General features: G+C 39.4%; 2 protein-coding genes across 3 annotated transcripts in view; one reads left to right on the forward strand and one right to left on the reverse strand.

The window, feature by feature from the left end:
- KBTBD3 (kelch repeat and BTB domain containing 3) overlaps positions 1-2,849 on the reverse strand; it is a 31,676-nt gene extending 28,827 nt beyond the window's left edge. The window contains exon 1 of the mRNA XM_047752006.1: positions 2,592-2,849. The gene's annotated coding sequence lies outside the window, so the exon portion shown is untranslated. The remainder of the gene's footprint in view (positions 1-2,591) is intronic.
- AASDHPPT (aminoadipate-semialdehyde dehydrogenase-phosphopantetheinyl transferase) overlaps positions 2,842-24,012 on the forward strand; it is a 48,498-nt gene continuing 27,327 nt past the window's right edge. Inside the window, exons 1-2 of one of the 2 annotated variants that reach the window (XM_047752007.1) lie at positions 2,842-3,170; positions 4,884-5,109. In XM_047752007.1, the coding sequence (XP_047607963.1) occupies positions 2,988-3,170; positions 4,884-5,109 (409 nt within the window). In that variant the 5' untranslated portion in view covers positions 2,842-2,987. The remainder of the gene's footprint in view (positions 3,171-4,883; positions 5,110-24,012) is intronic. The other variant, XM_047752008.1, reaches the window with a different exon arrangement.

Here is a 24,012-nt window from a genome sequence, read left to right on the forward strand (position 1 = left end):
CATGGAGGACAGACATAGGAAGAGAATACTTCCTTTTCTTCTGCAAGATAGAAAACTACTGAGTGTTTCAAGGGAGCAATGATGGTGGTTTAGCCTAGAGACTAGAGATGGAGAGAATAGATGGATTTTAGCTCTATTTTAGAATAGAACTTTGTGATAGAACAAATAGAACCTTGGGCTAGATCAGATATAGGAACTAAAAGAATGGGGAAATCAAGTTTTCTTCCTTCAGTAACTGGTAGAATTATGAAGGTATTTACTGAAGTCACAGAAAGGAAATTTTGCAATGGAATAAAAACCTAATGAACATTACCTTTAAAAAAAAAAATCACTGAATCTTAGAGATGATTTCATTTAATGCTTTTCCAGTGACATTGATACCTAGAAGAGGTTATATGATTTACCCAAAGTCACAGATCATTGATGGTAGAACTGGAAATAGAATACAAGGCTCTCAGAATCCTAAGAAGCCACAGATCAGGATCTGGCAAGATGACTATTACTCACAAATTTGCTAAGCCTCTACCACTTTAGTCCTTTCTTTCCCTAACCAATACAATAAAAAATACTGTAATACATTTATCGGATTAATTGTATATAGCTAGGCATGTTATTAACTGCACACTTTATCTTTCCTTAAGAAAAAAATGAGGGAAGTAAAAGTAGTCAGAATATCAGTATTAGCTCATGAAAAGAGAAAAATCTATTGTAAAAGTTCTTCAAAAACATCTACTGAAGTATACTATTTGTAAAAGTTAAGATACATGTGAAATTTCCCTTCAAGCAGTTTACGTTCTAATTTGCAAGAACATGTACATACAAATAATTCAGGTCCAAAGAAGAGACGTCATGAGGCAGCACTAGAATCATTGCCAAATGAATTATATAGACAGTATACATATTTTTAAGTACTCTGCAGTAGTCCTTTAGAAAAGCTAAGGCTTGAGCCAAGCTTTGAAGGACAAATAAATATTTAAAAAGTAGATAGGGAAGGGGATGAAATTAAACAAACCTATAGAGTATCCACCAGGATACAAGGCTCAGGGTTGGGGGGAGAGGGAGTGGAAAGAGTGAGCTTTTTACATATGTTCTTTAGGGACATTCTCTTTGGTATGACATTTGGGCTGAGACCTGGATGACAAAGAGGAACAAGAAATGTGATGACAGGAGAATATTCTGAGTAGAGAGAACAAGTACAAATAACCACTACGTTACCTGCCTGTATTAGGCTCTACAGATTGAATACACAGAGCTTAGCTGAATGGTAAAAGAGAGGATGATTAAATAATTCCACAAATTCTCTTTCTCATCTGAGTTTCTCCATCAGTAATAATTACTGCATAGAACATGTGAGATATTGGACACAGACATGCTTTATAAAAGTAATACACCAAAATTGTAAAAGTTCAAAAAGACAAAAATGGAAAAGTTTTAATATGATGCTTAGATACATAAAGTTTAAAATGGAGAAATGATTACAATCTTTGCTGATATGGGTATCAGTAGATACTTTATACTTTACATATCTTTACAATTTCTCTTATTGTATTTATGCACTTTTTTTCTTACTATAATTTTATTGTACTTTTTTGTACGTTTTATTTTCTCTGCAGATGGGAAGCAGATATAGCACCTGACATAGGCTTTTAGTATTAGCTAACGTGATATATCAAATCAGCAACTCATTTTACGCCCTTTGAGGATTTGTGTTTGTGTGTGTTCAAAATCCCATTTACTAGCAAATGATTGGAGGGGGCCCATGATATCATTGAAAAATTAACAGAATTAAATACAGATGAAAATAGAACTCACGTTAAAGAGGATGCAAACAATCTGCAAATAGTTAACTGTGTTAATTACTACTCCTGGTCTTTAGTTAACATTTCCCGGCAGCCTAAGGAGGGAATCGGCTGCATTTCCCAGCGTGGCATTTAATCTACTACAAAGTTAGGCATTTACATTCATCTGCAGAGATCAACTTTTCCCTGGACCAAAACCCAACAAGGATCTTTGACCACGAGCAGGTAACTGAGAAAAGGCCAGAGTAACTCTGAAGGGTTCCTGAAATTATCTAATTTGGTTTTGCTGCTTTCAGGGAAAGTACCTCTGATGGAAGAACTGGAACCACTAGTGCCTCAACAACAGAATCCTGTTTTCTCCCTAGGGCTCTAGCCCAGGCTTGGCAAGCGCAAAAACAGCAAGCTGGGTCACTTTACGGCCTTAACACAGTTTTTCAGGCAGGGTCGGCGCCCCGCACTGAGAGCAACGCAGTGTCTTGGCCCCAGCCTTCGAAGGCGGTTTCAGGGTGGACTGCTAGGAGATGGAAGTGTCTAAGTGAGCTGCAGGGCTTCGGCCTAAGGGAATGGAGGTTGGGGGGAGAAAGGCAACTCAGGGCTCCCGGAAACACAACTCCAGGGGGCACCATGCAATCCCCTTCCAGCCACAGAAACCTCTCCCGCCCCGGAACACCAAGGAGAGGCAGAGACGGCTGAAACCAATCCTCTCCTCTTTGGTTAATAGGTGCTGATCCTGGTCCCCAGGAATAAGGTGCTACCATCCCACTCCTCCCTCGGAGCCCAGAGATCACCCACCTGCAACTGCAGTCTCCGAAGTCTCCACCCCAGTCTCTGCCTCCAGAGGCCAGATTGCGATTGGCTTGCACCTCTGTCCCGTTAGCTCTTCTCCAAGTGTGAGTGGCGTAACTATCCTATACGCTCTAGGCCTTTGTCCCTCCCTTCGCTCGCCTCGGAAGCCCCGCCCCACGTGACGGTCACGCGTTGCCGCAGAACGCAGAGGAGGGTCTCCGTTGTGTTCCCAGGGGAGGAGGCAGTGGAGTTGGGGGCGGGGAAAGGAGGGCTCTCGGTGAGCAACGTGCCGCTGACGTAGCGTGACGCGCCGCTCCCTCCGCAAGGCGCGGGGAAGAAGTGGGTGGGGCGCCGCTAGCGTCCGCGCCATCAAGACCGAGGTAGCGGCGAGCTTTGCGGTGTATGGTTTTCCCCGCCAAACGAGTCTGCTTGGTGCCAGCAATGGAGGGCGTGCGCTGGGCCTTTTCCTGTGGCACTTGGCTGCCGAGCCGAGCCGAATGGCTGCTGGCGGTGCGATCGATCCAGCCCGAGGAGAAGGAGCGCATTGGCCAGTTCGTCTTTGCACGGGACGCCAAGGCAGCCTTGGTACCACAGGTTTTTCGTATTTAGGGCGGAGGAAGCAATTGTTGGGGGAGGTGGGTTGGGACACTCCACCACCACCACCACGCCAGGGACGATGCGCGCTTGTGACCATCCTGGAGCGAGGTGGTAGATGCGCCGACTCCCGGGTGTGCTCATGGCCTGGTCTCTACGGCCTTTGTAGTCGCTTCAAAGGCCTGGTCCGCTCTAAGAACTCACCCCTCCCCCACTGCGATTGAAAATAGAGATTCTACTAGGCGTTCAGATAGGTGCTGAGAAGGCTTACAAAGTTTTTTCCCCATAATGAATATTTTTGTATTTTTATGTGTTAAGTTTTTTTTCCTTGCGTGGGCCCATGCTTAGTCTCCCGTTAAATATCCCATTGTTTTCCAAGGGCACCCTGCACGTGGTAGGCCCTAAAAATATTGATATACATCGTTTAGTTTTGCACACCGTGAACTATAGGAGTCCAGCCTCTGTTTAACAGTGAAACTGAAGCCCAGGAAGGGTCCAGTCGTAGGTATGATAACCTTCCAACTAAATAGCTTGGGAAACAGTATTTTAAATATAATTGTCTTGCTTATGTATTTTTAAGCGACAAATAGAAACTTGGGTTTCAAAATGACTTCTATATAAAATGCAGTTTGAAATAGTCTCTGATTACCATCACTTCAAAGACTGTCATATCTTGAAAATGTCCCTCTATCGAAGCACTTTTTCGTTTGAAATGTGGCGAATTGATAGTTTTTTGAAGGCATATTGGTGAATATTTTTAAAACTTTTTTATAATTTAGTGAGAAATTGTGAAATTCAAAGTCTTGTAGTTTTTAAAAGTGTTAGAAGTGAAGGAAAAAAACTTGAAAGGTTTTTACCAAATATTGTGTACATTGTTTATAGACACAGTAGGGGTGCTCACTGGGGAAATTTTTTTATAAAAGCAAAACTAGAGCCAGCGTAAAATAGCTAATAATAGGGGAACAGTCAATCTAAGTTGTGGTATCTGGATGCAGTCAAATATTGTGCTACTTTTAAAAATGCGTAGGCCATGGAGTTCCCGTCCTGGCGCAGCGGAAACGAATCTCACGAGGAACCATGAGGTTGTGGGTTCGATCCCTGGCCTCGCTCAGTGGGTTATGTATCTGGCGTTGCCATGAGCTGTGGTGTAGGTCGCAGATGCGGCTCGGATCTGGCGTTGCTGTGGCTGTGATGTAGGCCGACAGCTGTAGCTCCAGTTGGACCCCAAGCTTGGGGAACCTCCATGTGCCGCAGGTGTGGCCCTGTAAAGACAAAAAAAAGACACACAAAAAAATGCACAGGCCAGATGGTTATGTACTGGCATGAAATAATCCCCAACGCTTAAAAATTAAAAAGCTTATTCATAGCAAAATAGTACGTATAGTAGGATTTCATATAGATAGATGAAAAGATTACAAAAGCAAATGCAAATGAACATATATTTAGATACTTAGCGAAAAGACTGGAAGCATGAATACTTGTTAACATTGGTTACCTGTTGAAGGCAGGAAGGGAATTACTAAGGGGGGGGCTTTAACTTTTTCTGTCTTAAATGTTGCTTAAATCTTAATGAGGTGTATGTAATACTTTCAAACGTTGAAAAAATTTCAAGTAAGCATTTTAGAAACCACAAAAGAGACTGTGTTAAAGGCAGTGTTACTTTTGAGTATAGACATCAACGCGTACCAAATGTTGTATTAACAGGCTGGTCGTCTGATGATAAGGAAATTAGTTGCAGAGAAATTGAATATACCTTGGAATAATATTCGTTTGCAAAGAACTGCAAAAGGAAAACCAGTTCTTGCAAAAGACTCCTTGAATCCTTACCCCAATTTCAACTTTAACATCTCTCATCAAGGAGACTATGCTGTACTTGCTGCAGAACCTGAGCTACAAGTTGGAATTGATATAATGAAGACTAGTTTTCCAGGTAATGTTACATATTTGTAGTACAAGTATTATTAAGTGTCTTGTTGTCTTCTTAGTTCTTAACTATTGAATAATCTCAGACAAGAAGATGTAGATACACAAGCTCGGGAAAAATGTGCTAAAATACTTAAGGGTAGTATATCTGAGAGCATATTCTGGAAAGGGCGTTGTTGGTTGGAAAAAATGAACAACCTAAAAGCTGAGAACTCAGACCTGGGAAGCAGCTTCTAGGAAGTGCTCCAATGCCCTTGGAGGTAAGGGAGGAGCCAGGAGTTTGCAACAAAAACCAGGTAGTTGGAACATTAAAATACGACTGTTAATGAAAGAAAACCGGGACATTTCATGTTAATGAATTTAGTGCTTTTCTATGTATGGGAAGATGAAAGAGTCTGGGCTCATTGAATTATTTTTTTGATATACACCTTAACTGTTGAACGCCAGTATCCTGCCTTTCTCCACCCTGAATCCCCTCAGAGTGCAGCACAGTTGGGAGTGGCTGCAGTGACTGATGGCTTGGGGGCTGACAGCATCCTTTGTTACTACATGTTTCTTTGAATATTAACAGACTTCTACATAAAGTATAGATTCCCCATTACTGGGAATCCTATAATGCTTTGCCTAGAGGCAAAGTGAAAACAAAGATTTTCTTTCTGAATTTGATACCTCAGCCTAAGTCTCAAATTTAAGTCTAAATTTGAAACTGTTTTCAAAGACTGTTAAATTTTAAAAGGAACAGTTTTTCGATAGCTCAGTTTCTTTTGATTTAGGTTATGGATGTTCAATTGAATTGAACTCAGAGTCAATTTTGAGTAACATTCTATTCAAAAAACATAATAATTATATGTATTTAAGAGCTTTGTTTCACTGAAGTCTTCTCCCAAAATTCACCAGTAAATTGTTGGTTTGTTTAAAAAGTAATAATCTCAGGGATAAAGTATATTGTTGTCCTTAAGTAGATATAACATGTATTTGTGCTATATCTAAATATAACTTTTTGTAGCACATTTAAGTAAAAATGAAGAGCAAACAATTATTAAAATATTTAAGTTGTTTATATTTTGCGTTAGGAATTTGTAATTGGTGGCTGTAGGAACTGCTAGCATTTATTGTGAAGTTGACTACACCTCAGTAAATTTTGCTAGAACACAGGTTCTCTCAACTACTCTGATTTTCATCATCACTAACATCAGTGAGCACTTAAGTAAAGCACTTGGTAAGCATTTCACCAAGTGCTTTACATTTATTATAGGGTGGGTGGGACACAGTGGACTATTATTTTTCTGAGATGATAAGTAACAGGCTTAATAAGCCTGTTAAAATAAGAGAACCAACCTTTTCCTAATTTCATAGTGTAGTATCCCAATCTTCACACTATGTCCACAGGATCTTTGTTTATGTTTCCCTTGGATTAGAATATTTAAATTAACTTTAACCCCCACCCCCATTTCTGCATAGATAACTTCTTTTCACTTTAGCCCTGTTTGACTAAAGGTTTAGTCTTTGTGAACCTTCAGTCTAAGCCAGGTTCTTTTTTTTTTTTTTTTGTCTTTTTGTCTTTTTGCTATTTCTTGGGCCGCTCCCGTGGCATATGGAGGTTCCCAGGCTAGGGGTCCAATTGGAGCTTTAGCCGCCGGCCTACGCCAGAGCCACAGCAATGCGGGATCCAAGCCGCGTCTGCAACCTACACCACAGCTCACGGTAACGCCGGACCGTCAACCCACTAAGCAAGGGCAGGGATCAAACCCGCAACCTCGTGGTTCCTAGTCGGAGTCGTTAACCACTGCGCCACAAGGGGAACTCTGAGCCAGGTTCTTGTATTCTGGGCTCTCATAAAATATATTTCTTTCATTCTAATAAGGTATCTTAGTTTATAATTACTTACCGTATTATTGATTGTCTTTCCACTGGTCCTTATAAACTACCTGAGAGCAGGAACTTTGTGAGCTACATATGATAGTAGTTCTATCTACTATCACATCTAGCACCTAACTAGTTCAAAATAATGCCCAATGAGTATTTGTCGAATGAATGAATAAGCAATATGTGCTGCAATGGTAAGACTTCAGAGCATAGCTGTGAATCTCATCTCTCACCTTTGTGGTCAGTGTCTTTACCTTGAATTTTCCCTGACCTCATGAATCTTTCTATCACAACTCTATTAACTTTGTTCTGAAAGAGGCTCTACTAATGATAACAGGGGTCTTGACCCTGGATAAGCATGAAGTAATTTTTTTAAAACTGAAATTGTTTGCTACATTTTGTATGCACATGTGTGCTTTTCTCAGGAGAGGATCTGGGTTTTAGTAGGGTAGTAGAAGGTTTATTGTGCAAGAACCACTGCTATAGAGGATTCAGAGTGAGCATGCAAATGAGCCCATAAACCACATAGTTTTCTGTGGTCCTTATGTGAACTTTCTCTAAAAATCAGAAAATATTGGAGATGCCCTTGCCTCTTAATGCAGTCAGCACAATTACATAGTAATGGTTGGCTCAGGTGATTGGAATATGTCTGGATATTATGCCTGTGAACATTTTATTACTGCCAGTTGGCTTAATGGGCAGTGTTGGCTTATGGTCAATACTGGATAAATGGGTAGTTACTAATTGAAACTTAGTAAATGATGGGGAGGTAATTGAGCAAAAATTGAAGATACTGTCTTCTGTTAATTATATTTTATTAGACTTTTTTATCTCTCCATCTTTTTTCATTGCTCTTGTTTGGCTAATCACAGTATACAGGCCTTTTCCTGTTCCTTGGCTGTTTCATTACCAAAAAGCTGTTGATTATCCAGTAATACATTGGGGAAGAGATTTTTCTAGTTACCATTACTGTTTTTGCTGTGTCACCAATGTCTGAAGGATGAATGGACATAGCATATTTCTCAGTGAGTGTGGAAAGTAGATACTGGTTTACATCACTGGCGATTCATTTGAATCACTCCGATTAACAAGTTGAACAGGGAAATTGAGCAGAAGTTCCCAAAAGTTGCTAAATGATGGAGGATAAAACTCTGGGGGGGCGTCATTAGTATATTGAAAGACTCATTTCTATTACTCCCATTTTGTCTGCAGGTAAACATCATGTAAGAACTTGTGGAGTCTTTCCTCCTTGTCACATTAGCCATTTCTACTAGGTGCAGATCATTCCTGCCATCTCCCAGTTCCCCCACTGTTGCTATGGCAGGGCCGGAGAAAAAATTTGATGGATCTAAGAAGCTTTGGGTTTCATCCTTCTGGCCAGATGCCTACATTAACAGCACTATTGTAACCATTACTTTATTCTCTGCTGAATGGAGGAAGGACCTTTATACCAAAGTAACTATGCATAATTGGCACTTAGTAAATATTTAATGAATGCCCAGAGAAGAGGGACTATGAGATATTGGGGACCCTAGTGTAGATAAACTACCAGTGCAATGCAACCAAACCGTGTGTTTTGGGGATGGGAGGGGGTTGTTTTATATACAGGTCATCATTATAATTTGCTGCACCCAGTTGGGAAATAATGGTGGTTTTTTTCTTCATTTTCTGATTTTTATCATTAAAGGTTTTGCAGTTACAGGTATAAAAGTAAGGATAGTTTTCTGAGTTCAGTTTTGTTCTCATATTTACACAGAAAGATAAGATGGATACAGTATAAAAATTATTATTAAAATTTGGGGAAAGACCTAAAATATTTTTCCTCATGGTTTTACACTTTCATGTTTACATTTTTGTTACAAACTTTGCTAGATATTAACTGGCAGGATAAAATGACTCAGTATTTTGAGATTTAATACTGATTTGATAGCTTTGACACAACTGTATGATAGAACTCTTCTCTTGAACAGTTGTTGCGTAAATCAAGTACAGTAAGTATACAGTAACTGGTAGTGGTATTTGATAGCTATAGTAGAGCTTGTTTATTGTCTCCTTCCACCATTCTGTGTACAACACGATTTTAATAGCTTCCTGATTGGTTCCCCCTCTTCACTTCTGTTCTCATTCAGTTAGTACATTCTCTGTGCATAGTTGGAGTGGTCTTTAAAAATACCTAAGCAATTTTCTTAAAACTTTTACGTTGATTCTAATAAAAATCCAATCCCTTTAACATGACCCCATCATCCTGTTCTTAGTTACCTCTCTATTTGCATTTTTAGCTGCTCTCTTTGCTCGCTGTTTTCTGTCCACACTCATCTTTAATTACCTTGAGTGTAGCAGTCTTTTTCCTGTTTAGGGTCATTCAGAAAAGTTCATCTGGAGTTCCCATTGTGGCTCAGTGGGTTAGGAACCTGACATAGTGTCCATGAAGATGTGGGTTTGATCCCTGGCCTTGCTCAGTGAGTTAAGGGTCCAGGATGGCTGCAAGCTGTGGCATAGGTCACTTGAGGGGCTTGGATCTGGCATTTATGTGGCTATGGTATAGGTCAGCAGCTGCAACTCCGATTCAGCTGCTAGCCTGGGAAGTTTCATGTGCTGCAGGTGCGGCCCTAAAAAGGGAAAAAAAGAAAGCTGATCCCTCTGCCTATTCTTCTCCCCACTCTTTCTTGTGTACCTTAGATCTGAAGAATGAGAAGTAGCCAGCACCCCCTCTGAAAGGAGTTTCCTGACCACCTGATCTTAATTTCTTTCATAGCCTTTCTCATTTGTAATTTTAACTTAGTTATTTGATTATTATCTCTTCTACTTCATTAAATTAGTTCAGGAGCCATATTTGTTTTATTTTTGCCACATTTATACTAAGTACATACCTAGTATTTAGCAGAGTGTCTAGCACATAGCAGGTGCTCAAAAAATATTTATTGAATATACAGATAATAGGAGTTCCCAGTTTCACTTAAAATAGTCCTTAAATTTGTTGAAAAATGAAAACTTGGGTATACAACTACAGTGAAAAACGATATTCATATCAGATTCTAATTGGAATATAAACCGTTCTCAACAGAGAGTTGTGATTAAAAACAGTTCTTCCATTTATCTTCCTGGCTGCTTCTCTCCTCCATTTATATCCCTGTCAGATTCAGTTTTCAACTTCGTTACTGCTACAATCTGTAGACAGTGCCCAACTTAAGATTTTTCAAAGTTATGATGGTTTAAAAGCAATTCAGTAGAAGTCATACTTTGAATCTTGAGTTTTAATATTTCCCCAGGTCAACCTTATGCCTTACCATACTCTCTCATACAGCGTTATGAGAGCATCCAGTCAGCCACACAATCAGGAGGGTAAATAACCAATACAGCCATTCTGTCTTTCACTTTCAGTACAGTGTTCAATATATTTCATGAGATATTCAGGATTTTATTATACAGTAGGTTTTGTGTTAGATGATTTTGCCCACCTGTAGGCTAATGTAAGTGTTCTGAGCACATTTACAGTAACCTAGGCTAAACTATGATGTTCCATAGGTTAGGGGTATTAAATGTGTTTTCAACTAAGTTACACTCACTTTGCGCTCTGAACTCCTTATTGGAAAACCAAGTCTTTACTGGCAGGGAGTTTTCCCCCTTCTCAAGTTATAGGATGGATCTTTTCCACTGTACAGAGGATTTGAGTGGGATCACAACATAGAACTAGTATTTATTGAAAAACTTCTATTTGTTAAATGCCTTATGTACATTATTATCTTTTTTCACCCTCTAAAGCCTCGGTGGTAAGTTATTGTTATTTCATAGAATAGGTTAAGACACTTGCCCAAAGCAACTTAACTAAAAAGTAGAGTATCGTGGATTTGGACCCATACTGCAAAGCCTATATTTTTAGGTTTTGCACTCTACAATATATGACCTCGTGATACTAGATTTTATTGATAATCTGTTTAGGGATTTGCAAGCACAGAAATCTGTGAAAAATGCTGTGGAACTGGGTTAAATGAATTCCAAGTTTTTATGAAGGAATTGATGTCTAAGAAGAGAATACAAAATTTAGTGAAAGAGAACTTGCCTTACCATTTTTTAAACTTATATTAGGCATTTTAACAAAAGAGTGTGATGTTAGCAGAAGAATAGACAACTAGGAGAGTTAAAAGAGTACCCAGTTTACACATAATATTTAAATTCGGTAGTTAAGGATTAGTTTATTAAGTAGTACATTAATCACTAGAGTAATAACTTCTTGGTTGCTTGAATTTCTTTTCCTATAAATGCTTATTACTATTTTCTAATCTATGTGTAAGAAGCTCTTTATGGGGGAAAAAAAAAAAAAAGCAGTAAGGAGTTCCCATTGTGGCTCAGTGGTAACAAATCCAACTAGTATCCATTCAGTTCCTGGCCTTGCCCAGTGGGTTAACAATCCAGCATTGCCGAGAGCTGTGGTATACATCACAGATAAACCTTGGATCCCACATTGCCGTTGCTATAGTGCAGGCTGGCAGCTGCAGCACCAATTCATCCCCTAGCCTGGGAACTTCCACATGTCGCGTTTGCAGCCCTAAAAGACTAAAAAAAAAGAAAAAGAAGACCAGAAAAACCAGCTCTTTAGGTATTATGTATGTTGACACTTTATTGACTAAACCTGTTACACCTATTTTCCCACTCTGTTATCTATTTATCTCTTGAATTTGGTTGTAGTTTTTGACATACGAATTTTATTTTTATTTAATTAATGTATCTCTCCTTTCCTTGATAAAGTCTGAATGCTGTTTTGTTTGGAAAAAAAGTAATTAAATTGGTAAAAGAGTTACTCCAACCATAGGTTATAGTCTCCTAGATTTTTGTTCTAAAATCGTACATCTTTTTTTTTTTTTTTTTACATTTAAATCTTTAGTTCCTCTAGGATTTATATGTGTAATGTTTTATATCCTGGTGGCTTAGCAGTTTTACCACCACCACTAGGAATAAATGTGAAAAGTGCCTGGAATTACTAGGTACATAATAAATATTAGTCTAAAATTACTGTGGTTGTTATTGTTATATGTATAAAATAGTGTTTCTGAAATGGTGGTCAGGATATTAAAATCATCCAGGATGCCTGTTAAAAATGCAGGTTCCTTGGAGTTCCTGTTGTGGCTCAGCAGAAACAAATTTGACTAGCATCTGTGAGGACGCAGGTTCGATCCCTGGCCTTGCTTAGTGGGTTAAGGATACGGCATTGCCATAACTGTGGTGTAGGCCAGCAGCTACAGCTCTAATTTAACCTGTAGCTGGGAACCTCCATGTGCTGCATATGCAGCCCTAAAAAGACCAAAAAAAAAAAACAATTTAATTCCTTCACCATGAGGTTGTGGGTTTGATCCCTGGCCTTGCTCGGTGGGTCAGGGATCTGGCTTTGCCATGAGGTGTAGTGTAGGCTGCAGACGTGGCTCAGGTCTGATGTTGCTGTAGCTGTGGTATAGGCCAGTGCTATAGCTCCGATTCAGTCCCTAGCCTGGGAAACTCCATATGCCATAGGTTCGGCCCTAAAAAAAAAGACAGAGAGAGAGAAAGCAAGTTCTTTGAAAGCCTTCTAGCCTTTTTGAACCAGAATTTCTTAGCTACAACTAAGGATTCTATGTTCAATTTCCTAGGTGGTAGTTAGGCATATTAATATTTGAGAAGCACTGTAATAGATGAAATTTATAGTGCCAACAAAAGAAAGGATTATAACCCATCTGCTTTTTTTTAACAGGTAAAATTATCTGAAAGCCATTAGATCCTTTTTTCACACTATACAACAAAATTAATTTGAATTAGGTTTTAATAACAATTACTAGAACACAATAGAATTGTATATTTGGTCAGATTTCTGAGAGAAGAATGCTTTTTAAACTTAGGTAAGAACCTACAAAGTCAGATGTGACTGATTTCATATCAAATCACTCTCACAAACTGGGGAAGATATTTGTAGCAAATATGACAGAGATTAATAGTAATATATAAAGTATTTGTAAGTATTGATAGAAAGCCACTTGAGACTCACCTGATGTGTAAAGGATTTGATAAAACATTTCATAAAAGAGGATATATGTATTTTTTTTTTTTACTTATTTTGTAAAACAACAAGCATAGCAGTCTTACAGTTAACATTTATTAAGTACTTAATAGCTCCAGGCCCTTGACATGTTTATTTCTTAAACTACTGAACACTTTTCCCTATTTTATAGCTTAAAAAACAGCCATGGAAAAGTTAAATAAATAATAGTAAAGAAGTGCTAGAGCCAGGATTTGAACAATTTAACTTTGGGGCATAACACTAAAACTAAAAGTGTGTGAATTTGCCTGTATGTATAAAATAAATTGTGTGCTTGTATGTATTAGTTTCCTATGGCTCCTAACAAAATATCAAAAACTCAGTGTCTTAACAGAAGTTTATTCTCTGACAGCCCTAAAGGCCAGAAGTCAAAGTGTTGACAGGTTGGTGTTACCTCTAAAGATTCCAGAAAAGAATCCTTCTTTGCCTCTTCCTAGTTTCCTGGCAATTTTGTTATTCTTTGGCTTATAACTATATCACTTCACTTTCTCCCTTCCATCTTCATGTTGTCTTTTCCCTATATTCTATGTATCTAAGTGTTGCTCCTTATGAGGACAACAGTCATTGGATGTAGGGCGCACCCTAATCCAGTATGACCTCACCATAATTTGATTACATCTACAAAGACTATTTCCAAATAAAGTCACATTCTTAGTTTCTGGGTGGGCATGAATTTCAGGAGACCCTGTTCAAACCAGTGCAGTTGGTCCCCTAGCCCTCCAGAATTTACCTCCATCCCACATAACAAAATAAATTCACTCCATGCCAGCAAACCCAAGTCTTCACCTATTCCACCATTAACTCTAAATCCAAAGTCTCATGTAAATATCATCAACTCAGAAAGTTCCAGACCACATCATTATCTGAATCATCTTAATCAAATATGGATGGAACTGGGTGGGGAAAAGTTCTTCTATCAGTAAACCTGTGATACTGGAGAACAAATCACCTGCTTCTGAAATACAATGGTGGGACAGGCATAGGATAGACACTCACATTTCAAAAGGGAGAAGTTAGAAGAAAAAGGGGGTCATGGGTCCCAATCAAACTAAAAATTCGGCAGAGCAAATTACATTAGGTTTCAAGTCCTGAAATAATCCAGTGAGGCTCTATGCTGTGTCCTCTGGCTCTCAGGGTAGCTCTACTCTTTTACACCTCTACTGTGTGTTCACAGAGTCCTTCCATTTTCTGTAGAGTCCTCCTGCATTTGCAACCAAGTAGCCCTAACTATATTTGCCCCTTTTTTCTTTTTCTTTTTTTGATATTATTCAATGGATTTTATTGCATTTATAGTTGTACAACAATCATCACAACCAAATTTTATAGCATTTCCATCCCAAACCCTCAGTGCATCCCCCCACCCCCCAGTCCATCTCATTTGGAAACCATAAGTTTTTCAAAGTCTGTGAGTCAGCATCTGTTCTGCAAAGTTCATTGTGTCCTTTTTTTAGATTCCACATGTAAGTGATAGCAGTTGATGTTGGTGTCTCACTGACTGACTTCACTTAGCATAATTTCTAGGTCCATCCATGTTGCTGCAAATGCCATTTCTTCCTTTTAATGACTGAATAATATTCCATTGTGTATGTGTACCACATCTTGGTGCACTCCTCTGTTGATGGACATTTAGGTTGTTTCCATGTCTTGGCTATTGAAAATAGTGCTGCAGTGAACATTGGAGTACATGTGTCTTTTTGAGTCATGGTTTTCTCTATATGGATGCCCAGGAATGGGATTGCTGGATCAAATGGTAATTCTGTTTTTAGTTTTCTGAGGAATCTCCATACTGTTTTCCACAGTGGTTGCACCAATTTACATTCCCACCAACAGTGTATTAGCCTTCCTTTTTCTCCATACCTTCTCCAGCATATTGTTTGTAGACTTTTTGATGATGGCCATTCTGGCTGGTGTAAGGTGGTACCTCACAGTGGTTTTGATTTGCATTTCTCTAATGATTAGTGAGGTTGAACATCACTTCCTGTGGTTTTTGGCCATCTGCATGTCTTCTTTGGAGAGTTATCTGATTAGATCTTCTGCCCATTTTTTGATGGGGCTGTTCGTTTTTCTGGTATTGAGCTGCAGAAAGTGTTTATAAATATTCGAGATAAATCCCTTGTCTGTTGCTTGATTTGCAAAGATTTTCTCCCATTCTCTGGGTTGTCTTTTCATTTTGTTTGGGGTTTCCTTTGCTGTGCAGAAACTTTTAAGTTTGATTAGGTCCCATTTGTTTATTTTTGTTTATATTGTCATTAAGAGGTGGATCTGAGAAGATGTTGTCATTTATGAGAGTGTGAGTTTATTTTTGTGTATAGTGTTAGGAAGTGTTCTAATTTCATTCTTTTTCAAGTGGCTGTCCAGTTTTCCCAGCACCGCTTATTGAACAGGCTATCTTTTCTTCATTGTATATTCTTGCCTCCTTTGTCATAGATTAGTTGACTGTAGGTGCATGGGTTTAATTCTAAGCTTTCTATCCTGTCCCACTGATCTATATTTCTGTCTTTGTGCCAGTACCATAAGGTTTTGATGGCTGTAGCTTTGTAATATAGTCTGAAGTCCTGATTCCTCCAGCTCCATTTTTCTTTCTCAGGATGTCTTTGGCTATTCTGTGCCTCCAAACAAACTTTAAAATACTTTGTTCAAGTTCTGTGAAAAATGTCCTTGGTTATTTGATAGGGATTGCATTGAATCTGTAGATTGCCTTAGGTAGTATAGTCATTTGGATAATATTAGCTCTTCCAATCCAAAAGCATGGTATGTCTTTCCATCTCTTTGTGTCATCTTTGATTTCTTTCATCAGTGTCTTAGAGTTTTCAGAGTGCAAGTCTTTTGACTCCTTAGGTAGGTTTATTCCTAAGTATTTTATTCTTTTTAATGTGAGGGTAAACGGGAATGCTCCCCTAATTTCTTTTTCTGATCTTTCGCTGTTAGCATATAGAAATGCCATCAATTTCTGTGTATTAATTTTGTATCCTGCGACTTTGCCAAATTCATGGATGAGCTCTAACAGTTTTCTAGTAGAGTCTTTACCTATACCTATACTTTACCAGGTATAGTATCATGTCATCTGCAAATAGTGATAGTTTTACTTCTTCCTCTCCAATTTGGATTCCTTTTCTTTCTTTTACTTCTCTGATTGCTGTGGCTAGGACTTCCAAAACTATGTCGAAAGGTAGTGGCGAGAGCAGACATCCTTGTCTTGTTCCTGATCTCAGTAGGAATTCTTTCAGCTTTTCACCATTGAGAATGATGTTAGCTGTGGGTTTGTCATATATGGCCTTTATTATGTTGACGTAGGTTCCCTCTAGGCCCACTTTCCAAAGGGTTTTTATCAGAAATGGGTGTTGGATTTTGTCACAGGCCTTTTCTGCGTCTATTGAGAGGATCATATGGCTTTTATTCTTCAGTTTGTTGATGTGGTGTATCACACTGATTGATTTGTGGATATTGAAGAACCCTTGCATCCCTGGGCTAAATCCCACTTGATCATGATGTACAATCCTTTTAATGTATTGTTGGATGCGGTTTGCTAGTATTTTGTTGAGGAGTTTTGCATCGATGTTCATCAGTGAAACTGGCCTGTAGTTCTCTTTTTTTGTGGTGTCTTTGTCTGGTTTTGGTATCAGGGTGATGGTGGCCTCATAAAATGAGTTTGGGAGGATCCCTTCCTCTGCAGTTTTTTGAAATAGTTTCAGAAGGAGAGGTGTTAGCTCTTCTCTAAATGTTTGATAGAATTCACCTGTGAAGCCATCTAGCCCTGGACTCTTGTTTGTTGAAAGTTTTTAAATCACCCTTTCAATTTCAGTTCTTGTGATTGGTCCATGCATCTTGGTTTAGTCTTAGAAGATTGTACTTTTCTAAGAATTTGTCCATTTCTCCTAGGTTTTCCATTTTATTGGCGTATAGTTGCATATAGGAGCCTCTTATGATCCTTTGTATTTCTGTGATGTCCGTTGTTACTTCTCCTTTTTCATTTCTAATTTTATTGATTTGAGTCCTCTCTCTTTTTTTTTTAACTTTTATTTTCCCACTGCACAGCAAGGGGGTCAGGTTATCATTACATGTATACATTACAATTACATTTTTTCCCCCACCCTTTGTTCTGTTGCAACATGAGTATCTAAACAAAGTTCTCAATGCTATTCAGCAGGATCTCCTTGTATATCTGTTCTAAGTTGTGTCTGGTAAGTCCAAGCTCCCGATCCCTCCCCCTCCCATCAGGCAGCCACAAGTCTTTTCTCAAAGTCCATGATTTTCATTTCTGAGGAGATGTTCATTTGTGCTGGATATTAGATTCCAGTTATGAGTGATATCATATGGTATTTGTCTTTGTCTTTCTGGCTCATTTCACTCAGTATGAGATTCTCTAGTTCCATCCATGTTGCTGCAAATGGCATTATGTCATTCTTTTTTATGGCTGAGTAGTATTCCATTGTTATATATACCGCATCTTCCAAATCCAATCATCTGTCGATGGACATTTGGGTTGTTTCCATGTCTTGGCTGTTGTGAATAGTGCTGCAATGAACGTGCGGGTGCATGTGTCTCTTTTAAGTAGAGTTTTGTCCGGATAGATGCCCAAGAGTGGGATTGCGGGGTCATATGGAAGTTCTATGTATAGATTTCTAAGGTATCTCCAAACTGTGCTCCATAGTGGCTGTACCAGTTTACATTCCCACCAACAGTGCAGGAAGGTTCCCTTTTCTCCTCAGCCCCTCCAGCACTTGTTATTTGTGGATGTATTAATGATGGCCATTCTGACTGGTGTGAGGTGGTATCTCATGGTTGTTTTGATTTGCATTTCTCTTATAATCAGCGATGTTGAGCATTTTTTCATGTGTTTGTTGGCCATCTGTATATCTTCTTTGGAGAAATGTCTATTCAGGTCTTTTGCCCATTTTTCCATTGATTGGTTGGCTTTTTTGCTGCTGGGTTGTATAAGTTGCTTATATATTCTAGAGATTAAGCCCTTGTTGGTTGCATCATTTGAAACTATCTTCTCCCATTCTGTAAGTTGTCTTTTTGTTTTCTTTTGGGTTTCCTTTGCTGTGCAAAAGCTTTTCAGTTTGATGAGGTCCCATGGGTTTATTTTTGCTCTAATTTCGATTGCTTTGGGAGACTGACCTGAGAAAATATTCATGAGGTTGATGTCAGAGAGTGTTTTGCCTATGTTTTCTTCTAGGAGTTTGATGGTGTCCTGTCGTATATTTAAGTCTTTCGGCCATTTGGAGTTTATTTTTGTGCATGGTGTGAGGGTGTGTTCTAGTTTCATTGCTTTGCATGCAGCTGTCCAGGTTTCCCAGCAATGCTTGCTGAATAGACTTTCTTTGTCCCTTTTTATGTTCTTGACTCCCTTGTCAAAGATTAACTGACCATAGGTGTCAGGGTTTATTTCCGGGTTCTCTATTCTGTCCCATTGGTCTGTCTGTCTGTTTTGATACCAGTACCACACTGTTTTGATGACTGTGGCTTTGTAGTATTTCTTGAAGTCTGGGAGAGTTATGCCTCCTGCTTGGTTTTTGTTTCTCAGGATTGCTTTGGCGATTCTGGGTCTTTTGTGGTTCCATATTGCCGGGGCCAGCTCAGCAGGATGGGGCTGAAGAACGGGTGCTGTGGAACTTAAGGAAAAATAGTTAACATAAAACAAGACACAGAGACATTTATCTTAAGTAAAGGTGGGAGCCGGGGAACTCAAGGTCTCAGGGACCAGAGCGCCCTGCCTCAAGAAACCACACTGCTTTTATTGTGAGATCAAGTGAGGAGTGGCTATGGGTGGATGATACAGGGTTTGCTTAAGTTCTTTTACTATTTAAAAAGCCACTTAGGTGGTAAAGGGTTAAGCTCTTACTCTGACCTCTAGGCACATAACAGTTCTTAAGCTTAAGTCACTTATGCCTTTAGGTCTTTGCTCTTAAACTTAAGTCATTTACCAGCACTGTGACTGTTTTTCAAAGCAGGAAGATGGGATAAAGTCAAGAAGATGGGATAAAGTAAAGAAGGACAAGACGGAGTTTTCAAGGAAAAATGTCTTGCAATATCTCCCCCTTTTTGTTTTTGTGGGAAGACAAAAATAGGTCTTGCAACTTTTTTCATTTCTTCTTGAATTATTCGCTTAGACAGAACACAGTCCAAGTTAAGTCTCAGAGTTCAAGTTAAGTCTCACGTGGAACTCCTCGGGTTTCTGCTGTGCATAGACTGACCAGCTTCCGCAGGTGGCCAGAGCAGGGCTTAGCACCCTGATGATGGTGAAGGGAGTCTCTGGAACTTGACCATGAAGAGATTCTTGAGGTGCTATACAGCCTCCCCGGTGTCCATGTTAGCAGCAGATGCAACCTTCTTCACTCTGATGTGATGGATCCATGGGGCAATACCCACAACCTTTATAGCAGTTGGGCTTGCTATGCGACCCTCAGTTTACAAATGTTGATAAATAGCCACAAAGAATGTATCAAAGCCCATATCCCTACACTGACTACCTGAGTTAAAAATCTACCTTAACTCCCCCCCTTTGAGTTGGAGACTCTAACTGTGGGAAAAGGGGCAACGACCGCTCTAACTTCTTCCTGCTGTAAAGGGGCGTCGTTAGGGAAAGCAGTTAGGTCTCCACTCATGGAATGGTCAAGTGGGCTTTGATACATTGCTTTGGATACCTCAAAGAAATATTTTCACCGGGAGGAGGAGGTCTGCTGGTTCCACAGGGCAGCTCCAAAAGCTGGAGCTGGATTGGACAGCTCATGAATCTACTGATGAAGATCTAGCAGGGAATTAGACACATTCTGTGAACAATCAGGAATACAACATTTAGATTTTATAATAGCACAGGTAACTCATGATTCTTCTGATTTCTCTGGCTGGTTATGAAACATTTGTATGCCTTGGTCAGCATGCAATGGAAAGCTACCTTATGTCCTTTTGAACAGTATGATTTATGGCATCACCTTAAAGTTAACTTACTCAAATATATTCTAAATAGTCCCCACCATGTTCAAAATTCTCTTCTCAATGTCCACTTGCCACACACCTTGTATCACTTTCTGTATCCGTATTAGTCTGTCCCTTATTTTCCAAGGAGAGCAATCAGCTGAAGACAATCTTTCTTTCTTTTGCCTTAATAAGATGCAATTCCATTCCTCAATCCTTCTATATTGGAAACACACATATCCTACTTTTCTAAAGCAACCGCAGACTGACTTTTATAATTTCTAAAAACAAGTTTTTCTTATGGAGACCATCTCAGGTGGCACTGATCATATTGTTTCATCATTCTAAAGACCTTTAGTTTCTGTTTAGTAACTAATGTTTCAGTGTATCATTTGACTTCTGTTAAACCTAGGTAGGATAAGATATTATACCTAATGTTGACAACTGTAACAATGTATGTAGTTACCTTCCATATTTTAGGAATTTCTAAAAGAGGAGTTGGACTCTGAAACAATCAGAAAGGTATTGAGAAAAGAAAATGGATTCCCAGTCACAACTCAAAGGTTGTGTAAAGAATTTTGTAACCGGCTTGCCAGAAATATAAATGTGGCAGATTCATGAGGGAGGGGCTCAGGATTGGAGAGGAGGACTAAAAAGTGGCTCTGTATTCCTACATTTAGAGTCACCCAGGGCTGAGTGGTGATAAGGACAGGAGCCATTGTGGAAATGTTCCATCAGTCTTGATCCTGGGCTTGAGGGGTCAACCACAGAGCCTTCGTCTTCAGGGGCAATCCCTCTTCCAGTGATCTGAGTCTTGGGGATTCCAATTTAAAGGGTCCCTCTTTTCCTCAGAGGAAACAGGCTCCAGGCCTAGTTCTTTGCCCTAGTCCTCTCACCTTGGAAACTCCCAGGTTGACTCCCTGTAGCGCCATAACTAGAGCCTCAGCCTTTTCTCAGTCTCTCTTCTTGTTCTCCTTTCATTCTTCCTGGACCCAATTATAACATACTCTGAGGAGGTGCTCCAGATCCTGATCAGGGCCAAAAGCCAATTTTTGGAGCTTTCTCCATAAATCTGGCACCAGCTGAGCTATGAATTTATCCTTAAGAATTATTTGGCCCTCCATTGTTTCTGGGTTCCTTTGTATGTTTTCTCAATGCCCTTCTGAGTCTTGCTAAGAAAGCTGATGGACGCTCTTGTTAAACCTTCAATAGTTTTTAATGGGTTTTACTCATGAGGCTTTTAATCCCTGTACTATACAAGTAATAAAATGATTTCTATGCTAGTTGTGAGAATACTCACTGTGATGGAAACCAAAGTAAAGAGAGCTAGGACCAAATTATTTGGAGTAAGAGGCTTTCCTTTTCTTAGTAGATTTTCAGCTTCTCGGGTTAGATGTTTGATCTGACCCCAAGTGGGAAGATGAGCTCTTATCATCCTCCTTCTGGGGTCTGGAGTCGAGGGATGCTTCACAACTTGCTCATGATATGGTTTGATTCTTCTATATGGCCCTTCTCTAATTGTTCTTGGACAAGATCACTTAAAACCTTTAATTTTCTGAAGAAAGAGGTCAATGCTCAACCCAAACTGGTTTTTCTGTAGACTATTTCAGTCGAATAGGTTCAGGAGAAACATAATTATTTTTACAAGCAGTGGCCGCTAATGGGAAGGCTGATATCCCAAACCAGATTTGTCCATTTTAACCTCAGATTCAATAGGTTCCACTCTCCCTTGATGATGTCTTCCTAATCCCAATCCGGGAATGTAACCCTGTTTCTGCAACATTTTTTGGCTTTGATGACTATATTGATCTACTGGCGGTAAGTAAATTTCTGCATGCCACTGTTGTAATAAATCTCTCCCCCATAGATTGATAGGGAGTTGAGCAACATAAGGTTTCAATCTAGCTGGCTGTCCATCTGGTCCTTCACAATTAAGCCATTGGGCACTCTTTTTGAGACCCTCTGCTTTTCCTAACCCAGGGACTTCAATATCAGCTGGCTGAAGAGGCCAGGTGTCTGGCCAATGTAAATGGCTAATGATTGAAACATCAGCACCAGTATCAATCAATCCTCTAAAAGACTTCCCATTTATGATAACTTGACAAGTGGGTCGTTCCTCTAGGACCTTTTCTGATAAAAACACTCCTGCCCCTCCTGTGGTATTGAATCTCTTCTGTCTAAAATTATTCCTGTCTTTTTTCTTCTGGATTCTAGGTAAAATTAAGATTTGAGCAATCCGATCCCCTTTTTTAATTTTCCAAGGAATCGCAGTGGAAACCATCACTTGTACTTTATCATCCCTGTTATTATCCAATATCCTGGTATGAACTCGAACTCCTTGTTCTGTTTGCTTGCCCTTCCTATATCAATCCTATTGTATCTGATGGTAATGGATTTTCCAACTTGGTTGTAATAGAAGTAGGAGTTTCGCTAGGAAGGAGAATTAAATCCTGTACACTAGGGAGATCTACTGTGATGTCGAACTCTGGTGCAGAGCGTAGTTCCAGGGAGTCTGGCTCTTGTTCTGAATGGGGAATGCTTCCTTGGTTGACGGGGCTGGAAGCTTGCCCCGAGGGTAGTTTCCCAACAAGGGGGTTCCATCTTTATGAAAGATGGACCAGCACTGGTTAGCCCAGTGATTTCCTTTGTTACATCTTGGACATAGTATGGGCTGTTTATTCTTGTTACTAGAAGGTGCTGAAGCTCCGTGAAAGAAAGGTCGGGCTCGTGGAAGAGCGCGACATTGTTTTTTATATGTCTGTCTTACCACAATTAAAACATTTTCCTGAAAATTTGTCTTACTTTAACTAGTCATTGTTGGGGGAGCATTGAGGCCTTAAAAGACTCCGTCCCCACTCCCTGACAGGCTTTAATATATTCGGCTATGTTAGTTTCTTTAAAAATCCTATGGCTTTTTGCATCAGTGTTTGTGTTTTCATATGCTAACAATTGAAAAATAGTATCAGACACCTCAGAGTTAGTAACTTGTTGTTTTAATGCCTCTTGTAAACAAGCTAGAAATTCAGTATAAGGTTCCTTAGGGCCTTGTAGGATCTTTTGAAAAGAAATATTTATTTGACCTGTAGATTCAATTTTATCCCAAGCCATTAAGCAACATTGTCTAATCTGTTCAATAGCCAAATACATTCATTCTTAATTGTCTTGAAGATTACTCCAAGGACCAATCCTAACAATTGTTCCATTGTAATTGGAAGATTTCGAACCTGATTACGATTAGCAGTAATTTGGGCATGATCTTGCCACCAAGACTTAAATTGTAAATATTCACTAGGTGATAGCACAGCATGGTTAAGCTATGCCAATCAGCAGGAATCATATGATTTCCTTCGGCTACTCCCTGCACGATTCCTTTGTAAGGGAGAATTAACACCATAGTTTTGAACGGCCTGTTTTTCTTTTTAATCTTGTATTTAAAAGGAAAGGCTCATGAATGAACTCGTAAACTCCATCAGGGTTGGCGGGATCAATGCCTGGAGCCACTGTCTTGACGGTTATGGAAAGGCTGAGTGTATGGCATCCAATAGCCTTCCCTTTGAGCCTGTAAAATTCCTGTTGAATGGATGATGGTGGTGTTCAGGGATAGCGCTCATTTTCTTTACAACCCTGGAAGTAGAGGCTTGATGAGTCCTTGTCACCTTACTCTAATAGGAGGTGTGATGAGGAATATCAGAATCAACAATTGAGCCAAAGGCTCAGGAGCCAAATATTCCTATGATAATTTGTTCAGGGACTGCGTATTTAGATTCTTCCAACAAAGGTGTAAACTCCCCTTCTTCTTCCTCCTCTAAGTCCTCTGTGGTCTCTGGAAGTTCTAAAAACTGATTAATTAAGTTCCAAGTACTCCAAATGGACACAGGAATTCGAATGCCCTCATCATGCAATATCCTAAGTTCCATCCTATCATTTCCCATATCTTTAAATATAAGTTTCTGATGTAAAAGCCAATCACAATGTTTCTCAATAGTCTGAAAAAGTTTCAAAGCTTACTTTCACTTGTTTTTGCACCCCCCTTTTTAAGGAGTTGTCCAAACAAACAAATGT

This window comes from Phacochoerus africanus, chromosome 11 (genome assembly GCF_016906955.1).
Source record: "Phacochoerus africanus isolate WHEZ1 chromosome 11, ROS_Pafr_v1, whole genome shotgun sequence".
NCBI lineage: Eukaryota > Metazoa > Chordata > Mammalia > Artiodactyla > Suidae > Phacochoerus > Phacochoerus africanus.